An 8,420-nucleotide genomic window follows, 5' to 3' on the forward strand; every position below is an offset into this window, starting at 1 on the left:
TTTCAAGACTCGTCACCGAACGCAGATGGTGCCGCACCCAGCGCCGCTTTCCACCTCCGGCCACTGACCTTGAACCGGCTCTCCATGCCGGCCACCTCGCGCTGCAGGGCGCGGGGGATGGGGCCGGCGGTGGTGGGCGGCGGCCGCGGCGGCCGGCGCGCCGCCGGCAGACGCAGCGTGCAGCCGCGCAGCGCCTGGTACGGCGGACCGATCGTGCGGCCCAGCGTGTGGTTCAGGTACGGTGACTTGCTGAAGCCGTTCACCGTGTCCAGAATCACCTGCGCGCACGGGGCGTCAGCCGCGCGGCGACAGCGAACGGCGGCGGACGGGGAGCGGGCGGACGACGGGGGTGGGCAGTTTGCGCGGCGAGACCGGAGCCCGCGCCGCGGGGACGGTGGTGGCGCCCCACACCAGAACATCAGAGGCGGGCTGAGAACGCACAGTCCGAGGCTCACACTGGCAAAGTGCATCCACATTTTGACATATCCGAACAAGACGGCGAAAAAGACGGACTCGAACCCGGGCACTGCACACTTTGGGACCTAGTACTCCTTGTGTATGGTGTGCTGCTGCTGAGAATGCCCATCCCTGTTGTTCCTCGTGCGTGGTGTGCTACTGCTGGGAGTGCCAGAACTCTGTACTCCCTGTGCGTGATGTGGGACTGCTGAGAATGACCATACCTGGTACTCCTTGTGTGTGGTGTGCTGCTGCTGAGAATGACCGTGTGCCGCGTCGCTGTGCTGATTGATCTCCAGCTTCTCCAGCACTTGCTCGCACTTTATGAGCAGATCCACCGGGAATTGTCGACTGGGGTTCTCCAAAATGTCCAGCAGCTTCTTCATTTTGCTGAGCTTCGCTGTGTCCTGCTGGCTGGTATTCTCGATCATACGCTTGATCGGCTCTATGTACTTGCTCAACTGAGAAATATCACACGACAGGTCAGAGGGAAGGGCCCGCAGAAGATGTGGCAGTGTCAGTAGCTGGAGCGGGTGAGCACCCCGCCGAAAGCTTATTCGGCGGCCAACATATATATATATATATATATATATATATATATATATATATATATATATATATATATATATATGAACTGACAATTATCAAGGAAACGCGACTCTGACTTCACCCGATATGAACTGCTACCACCGACAAGACACCACAAACGTGCTGGCGGTTTTACCCCAGTCTCTCCATGGCAGTCTTCACGGACCAGCACTCGCCCCGAGCGGGCCGGCGCCCCTGGGCCGCTCACCTGCTTAACCTTCTCCATGTACTGGGCCTCGTCGTGCTGGTTGCGCGGCGAGGGCGTGGCGTTGGCGGGCCCGGCGGGCGTGTGCAGCTGTGGCGACGGCGCGCTCATCTGGCTGGGCACCTTCACCGAGCCGGGCGCCATGGGAGACTGGCCCAGCCCGCCGCCGGGCGACGGCGCCGGGAACGCCGGCGACGGCTGCTGCTTGCCGGCCATGGCGGCCAGCGCGCCGGGCGACGGCGCCATGCCGCGCGGCCCCATCATGCCCATGCCGGGCGCCTGCTGGCGCACCATGCCACCCATCGGCAGCATGTTCATCTGGCCGCCGCCCTGCATCATCATCTGGCTTTGCATGCGCTGCTGCTGTTGCTGTTGCTGCTGCTGCTGCAGGGCCGACATCGGGCAGCCCTGCGGCTGTTGCGCCATCTGACCGCGGGCCGCCATGCCCTGCATGGACAGCATGGCCGCCTGGTCCTGCGGCGGCTGCTGTTGCTGCTGCTGACCAGCCATGTTCTGCAGCGCGTTCATCGGATCACCGACCTGCTTGTACTTGTTGATGTGCAGGATAAGGCGGCTGAGGAAGCCCACGTACTCCTCGCGACTCTTGGCTCGCTGGAAAACGTGGTCCTCCATCTCGGCGCTCGTCTTGTTGGTCGGGTTGCCGGACATGCGGATGGCCTGCCGAAAACAGGGAGAGTTGGCTGGGGGACTGGCCTCGTTGCAGCACGGTGCCTTTCAATACGGCTAGTAAAGAGCGGCCAGGTCGTACACCGCTCGTTCTTGGAAGGCAGGCTGACCGTCCGCAGCAGTCAGGAAATGGTAGTCATCCGACACGGACCAGCACTCTAATCATTACGATACCGGCGTAACGGCCCAAATAAATTACAGCATGGCCGATGGCCATGTCTTGCTTACCGCCGACACCAAAAATTCCAACGGACGACTGGCCTGGCTTGGGAGGTAGAATAATGCCAACAGCATTCCGAAAATGCACGCGCTCTTAATTCAAGTGTAATCGGAGCGCCGTCGTTGGCGCACTTCAGAAAAAAGTAACCAATACAATGCAGTGTACAGAGCACGCATAAAAAGCTGCAGCTGGGTGCTGACAGCGCAGTGGTTAAGGCGCCTGCGTTAACCACTGCACGTCTGGGAAACCAGACGTACGTGGTTTGATTCCCCGCGGTACCCGCTCTCCCCGCCAGGGTGAGAGGTAGGCGACCACACATAGCCTCAGCAGCTGAGTGCATCATTGAGTTTCCATAACGACCACGACGCATAAAAACTGCACAAACTATTGATAGGGTTGTTGCAAATCCAGCCTAATGACTCTCCTTCACCAGTCCTCTTCAGTGCTCGCCCATCGCCACACAGAACCCTGGGAAATTTCACAATATATCTTAAGAGAGGCTCAAGAAACCCACCAGGACCTCCCACAATGGACTAGACTGGACCACTGGCACAAAATTACTGATGGTGCACCAGCCTCATGGAGAGCTTCAAAACTTTCAAGAATAAGCAAGACCTTTAAACTCAAGTAAAGGAGTCCTCCATCATAAGTGACTGTCAAATAGCAGTGATGCATTTGCAACAAAGATACCATGCAGCCCCCTTATGTTTGTTCAGAGAAGGCCAAACACCATCCATCCTTAACAGCTCATGGTGTCAAAATGAGCAAAAACTGACTTTCAGATTTGGAGGCAGTGCAGTCAATGGTGCAAGTCGAGTACACACTAGGCATTCTTCAAATTTGTATTTACGACAAGTTAAATAGAGGACCACACCTGGTGACACATAGGAAACTGAAGGCTTGCACTGACATTTCCTCATAAAAACACAACCCAGATGTCCCCGTATCTGAGTGTCACCAAGTTTCAACAGACCTTTTCTGATTTCAATCAGGCTTGGGACCAGGCACTCAGCCAATATTTTTGGGCAAGGTTTACCCCTCCATGGACACCAAGAGTTTCCACGGGCACCACTCCAGGTCCAGCCCAAAATCCAGTTGCATTGAAGGGAGGACATGAGTGGTGATGGCATTGCTGGATAACCAGGCACAAAACTCATTTCTACAATGTGCAGCTCTGGCAACTTGGCATAAGGAATTCACTGAGAGAACTCAAGATTAACATTGCTATGTTTTGCCCCAAATTCACAATAAACACTAAACAGAGCATTAGCCCTTGTCCTGATAGGGTGGGAGATTGATGCAACCCCTCCTTGAGATTTGCTGTGGATGCCTCCCTGGCATGACGTCCAACCACGCACAAATCTTCAGTAGCCTATGGGGCATCGATTGTAAGTTTCTGAGCAAGCGACAGGCAGCAACCAACCATGCCATGGGGCATGTGCAGCAGGCTGACACTGTTATATTTCTGAAGCCATGCATCATAAATGTATAGTTAAAACACACCAAACTATACACCATTGTACTCAGAATTTAGCAGGGAGCATGTCTGTTTGGGGGTAATGCCACTATGGCACATGGTGTGATATATGAGCATGTGAAGTTGGATAAATTTGATTTTTGAAAAATTGTTGTCTTTGACCTGGCATAATGGTTCAGATATTGAACTAGAAACACACAACTTAGTGTCAACAAAAATATTGCATTTATCATGCGGGAATAACACACAAACAACCATGGATGTAGTTTTCTGGGGGGCTGCTTGCTGCACTGCCCTCCCCCCTCCTCAACTGTCTGGAGAAAGTGAGCCTAAAATAGTGAGAAACATGCATGTTCACATATTTAGTGGGCAGGCTGAGTCAGCTTTTACCCTTCAACCCCCTCCCCCTCCCCACAACTCATCTTATGTAAATATATCATGCAGCCATCAAAATGATTTGGCAATTTGCATGCCTAGCTATTGACAGCAACAGCCAGCTTGTTAGGTCTTGATCACATGCATAAAGGATGCCATGCAAATGTGCATTGTGTGTACCTTATCAATGGAGTAAAGTAAGAGAAAAGTCAAAACTCTGCTATAATATTCAGATTGCTTCGGCACCAGCTTAAAGCATGGACATGATTCCATACAGTGTATGGAAGTATGCATATTTTACTCACATCCTCAATGTGCTGCCTGGCTTTCTGCCTGTAAGCCAAGCTTGTCCAGTCATTTGAGTCATCTGCCATCTTGTTTATATAACAGCCTGAAATAAATATACATCAGAAAACACATCTCAGCAGTTTTATTCAGTTCGCACAAATGTTTGTTCGCATGAAGACTTTAAGTCCAATGCACTCAACATAAATGATGATGAAACATAGTATACCCAACCTCTGCACCCAACACAATATGCATAGACTTTAGCACCACACATAGGTCATATCCTATCACATTGCCACATACCACACAACTGGATTGCCACCACAAAGAAGCACAGTTACAACTGTTTATGTAGTCCAAACTTGTACAAAGTATAAGACCACATGAGAGATCCTAAGAAATTTGTGTTATAGTGCTAAAAAGCATAATTATAATACAAGTATAGATGAATTTAAGAATTTGTATTGAATTGAAGCTGACAAGTAAAGGCAAATGCATTCAAGGGTGCATGCACACTGCAAAAAGAGAAAGTATTTGGGCTCCAAAATTGTTGTAACATTGAGGAATAACTCGCCATTTGAAGCAAACATGGTAATGGCAATATGATAATGTGGATACATGATCATGACATTCAGGGTCCTATGACACTCAAGTTTGCTTTTCACACCATACATTTTAAAATGCTGCTTGGTTTCACTGGACATTTTCTTCTCCCATTGTAGTCTCTTTCTAAAATTACTTAGGAGGTATAGACAATACAGAAGCTAACTAATGAAGTCCCCAGATGCCAAATTTTGCTTAGATTTCAGCCATCTTTATTCCCACCCTTCTGTCCAATTTATCCTTGGATTTCAGCGACTTTACTTTGCATCCTACTGTCAGCAAGGAAAGTAAAACAAACATTTGGTTGCCTCCATAACTGTTTCTGGTGTTGACGAATGACAGTCATGGTGTACATTGGTACCTAACATTGCGACGTTCAATTGTTCACTACATGTTGTTTTTAAGATCTACGACACCATAAGTAATCATAAAACAGAAACACTTCATGGACAACCTGTCACCTTGCCCTCAGCATACGATAATTTCGATAACGACGGTGTACGCCCGGGAATCTCACCCGTTAGACAGCCTTGATCTCACCCCAACAAACTGTTGGCACGATACTGACGCGTCAAGGACATCCCGGTGGAACAACCTCTGTTCTAGGGCCTTGGATCAACCTGGCCTTGGATCAACCTCTGTTCTAGGACCTTGGGATCAACCGAGGTCTGTTCTTTCAAGGTGAAGTTTTCCCTACTGTTTGTGCATTGGTCGAAAGGGCGGGCAAATATGACGGGTTAATATGGTAGAAGTATGGCATGGAATATGATCTTTGACACCATTGCCCGGTATATTCTTATGGTTTTTAATGCGCCGCAATGTTGTGATCACGCACTAATAACGTAGAAGTGGGCTGGGGTGGCGGCTGCTGTGTGTTTGCAGCTCTATATATAATGCGTTTTTGTCGAAGGAATATTTGTGCGTAAATAAATAAATATCATGAGTAATGTTTACCTTAATCAATCAATGGGTGACGATCGTGTATATATCTTCGTACTGTGGTATCTTTATGGAGTGAAATGTGAAAATAAGGTACTGTGCGAGGAGGGCAGGTGCCAAGAACTTTGCTGTTGCTGTGCTTTGATCTTCCTAGGTGTTGGTTAATTTGCAGATCTTTAATGCTGGATGGGTTGCATAAAAATGGTCCGCATAGAATAATACCCCCACCCGCCCTAAAATATACCCGTTAGAACAAAGGGCCGTTGTAGGGTAAGTCGATCGGAATTGTATACAAAATTAGCTTCAGTGCGTGTCCCCGTTCACTAACGACAGTCTCATGGCAGGGCAATGCGAATACACCATCAAAAATGATTATGTCCCAAAAACATTGTCACGCAAAATGCTCACATGCATCATATATGCTTACTTTGGATGTCGTGCCCACTGAATGTAAGGGAAATTGCCTGTTTGAGTTTGAGCTTTGCGAGCTTTGATGCTGTTGAGTTCGCCAGTGAGCAAGGAATTGGACGCATTTAGGATGTTACGGACACTGGATGTTGCGATTTAGGATGATAAGAACACTAGACCCTGCGATCTTGGCCGTTTTGATAACACCTAACGTTTGGAGGCTAGACGGAACACTGATTTGCACAAACACGATGTCTAAATGTTTTTTCTTGCGTGCGATGGGTGCACCCTTGCGCACACGATGTCATTGTGGGAGCACTGTCGACCGGTAATGTAAATTTGTCATCGGCCGTAAGGACCATATTTGTTCCATCACCCCTAGGCGGCGCATAGCTAATAGTGGTCTGTCGGCTTATGGAGTAATGGCACGGCCCACAACGGCGGCTCGGAAATAGATTTCAGGTCAAACCCGTAAATTGCGACCATGTGCATTTGATTGCGTTGGAATAGTGCTATCAGCTGACAGCATAACACACTGGTTGGATTTTTGATCGTTTTTTTTCGGTCGACCCCGACAGTGTTTCACTTCACTCTGGGGTGTGGGGGGGGGGGGAGGGGGCGGAGCCGTGATTTGCACAGATGCGATGTCCAGCCTGATATCATTTTACTTGCTCGCCAGACATGCAACTTTGCATGCACGATGAAGCTGCACCTGACCTAACCTAAATTTTCCCTGAACCTTGCTGGGCCCCCATTCCTGACATTCACTGCATGGTCCAAGATCCTCTAATTACGTTGAAATTCCTGTTCGATCTGTTGTTGTGACGCAGAAACGAGGGAACTCCTAGTCTTGCCTATTACGTTGCGTGTTCACAGGCTAAAATATCCATACAACATGCTACGCTGGCAAAGCCGGTGAAGTCGCTGTGTGTGATTAATGCTAATGGCCCTTTTTATTACCTGAACGGCAGCCCCTATTAATGACGATATCCGCATTCACAGCCACATGAGCAGTCTGCCTTTAGTTATTTGGTGTTGGTAAGGTCAGTTGCCAATACTTTTACGATATCCTGAGGCCGTTCTTTTACCGTGGCAACAGCTACGAGTTAAGAGGCTTCCAAAATGCCTACCGATGCAGAAGAGAACGAACCACATTACATGCATTCCTTGCCGCATGCGCATTATGATCCAGGTGCAGCTCACATGACGACAGGTGGAGGAGGGAAGGGTTCAGAGTAGCAAAGCTGGCAGGGGCTGGCTAACGGGTGGGCCGCCCGGAACGGGAACCGGCGCACCGCGCCAGTGCGGCCAGCGACGATCACATCCGCGCCGGTCCTGTGTAGCGACACCCATCGCAGCCGCGCCGGTCGTGTGTAGCGACACCCATCGCAGCCGCGCCGGTCGTGTATAGCGACACCCATCGCAGCCGCACCAGTCGTGTGTAGCGGCACCCATTGCAGCCGCACCGGTCGTGTGTAGCGACACCCATCGCAGCCGCGACGGTCGTGTGTAGCGACACCCATCGCAGCCGCGCCGGCCATATATAGCGACACCTATCGCAGCCGCGCCGGTCGTGTGTAGCGACACCCATCGCAGCCGCGCCGGCCGTGTGTAGCGGCACCCATCGCAGCCGCGCCGGTCGTGTGTAGCGGCACCCATCGCAGCCGCACCGGTCGTGTGTAGCGACACCCATCGCAGCCGCGACGGTCGTGTGTAGCGACACCCATCGCAGCCGCGCCGGTCGTGTGTAGCGACACCCATCGCAGCCGCGCCGGTCGTGTGCAGCGAGACCCGACTTTAGTGTTGACAGCTGCCGTTAGATATTCTAACAATTCCTTTAACTGAGGGTTTAGACGAATCAAGGGAGTCATTCAATTCAGAAATTGAGTTTGAGTGGTGAAAAACAGTAAGCCAACGATCCAATCAAACCATTTAAACTTTCTCCACCTCAACTCTTAGAGACATGTATTTGCTACGTCATGCAGGTTTCTGGTGAACAAAATATGCTATAGGTACGAACATATCGTTTTACTGCGCGCCTTTGCCAACTTGCGTGATATTCCGAAGTAAGCGTCAATGGAGATATTCTCGGCTCTGAGGTAAAAAAAACTTCAGAATCGTTATCAGAGCACGAAAAAGTGGCTTCAACCTGAGGAGAAATCGTAACTTAGAAT

The 8,420-nt window shown here is 50.3% G+C and overlaps 1 protein-coding gene across 1 annotated transcript; it reads right to left on the reverse strand.

Annotated features, from left to right (window-relative positions):
- Positions 1–274: 274 nt before the first annotated feature.
- LOC119099838 (mediator of RNA polymerase II transcription subunit 15) lies at positions 275–5,545 on the reverse strand. The gene is made up of 6 exons (XM_037222933.1): positions 5,468–5,545; positions 4,314–4,399; positions 1,472–1,927; positions 1,253–1,399; positions 676–917; positions 275–278 (listed from the first exon to the last, which is right to left on the reverse strand). The coding sequence occupies exons 1-6, from the start codon at positions 5,478–5,480 to the stop codon at positions 275–277; spliced, it is 948 nt and encodes a 315-aa protein (XP_037078828.1). The 5' UTR covers positions 5,481–5,545.
- Between the last annotated feature and the right edge of the window lie 2,875 nt (positions 5,546–8,420).

The sequence above is a fragment of the Pollicipes pollicipes genome, unplaced genomic scaffold, assembly GCF_011947565.3.
Source record: "Pollicipes pollicipes isolate AB1234 unplaced genomic scaffold, Ppol_2.1 Scaffold_4881;HRSCAF=5763_pilon_pilon_pilon, whole genome shotgun sequence".
Taxonomy (NCBI): Eukaryota; Metazoa; Arthropoda; class Thecostraca; order Pollicipedomorpha; family Pollicipedidae; genus Pollicipes; species Pollicipes pollicipes.

Excerpts from the sequence above, each read along its gene's own strand:
- LOC119099838 (XM_037222933.1), bottom strand. Across the intron at positions 1,400-1,471 it reads CGCCGTCGCCCGGCGCGCTG|TCTCCCATGGCGCCCGGCTC; the intron begins GCCGCCATGGCC and ends GGGCTGGGCCAG. Across the intron at positions 918-1,252 it reads ACATGGAGAAGGTTAAGCAG|TTGAGCAAGTACATAGAGCC; the intron begins GTGAGCGGCCCA and ends GATATTTCTCAG.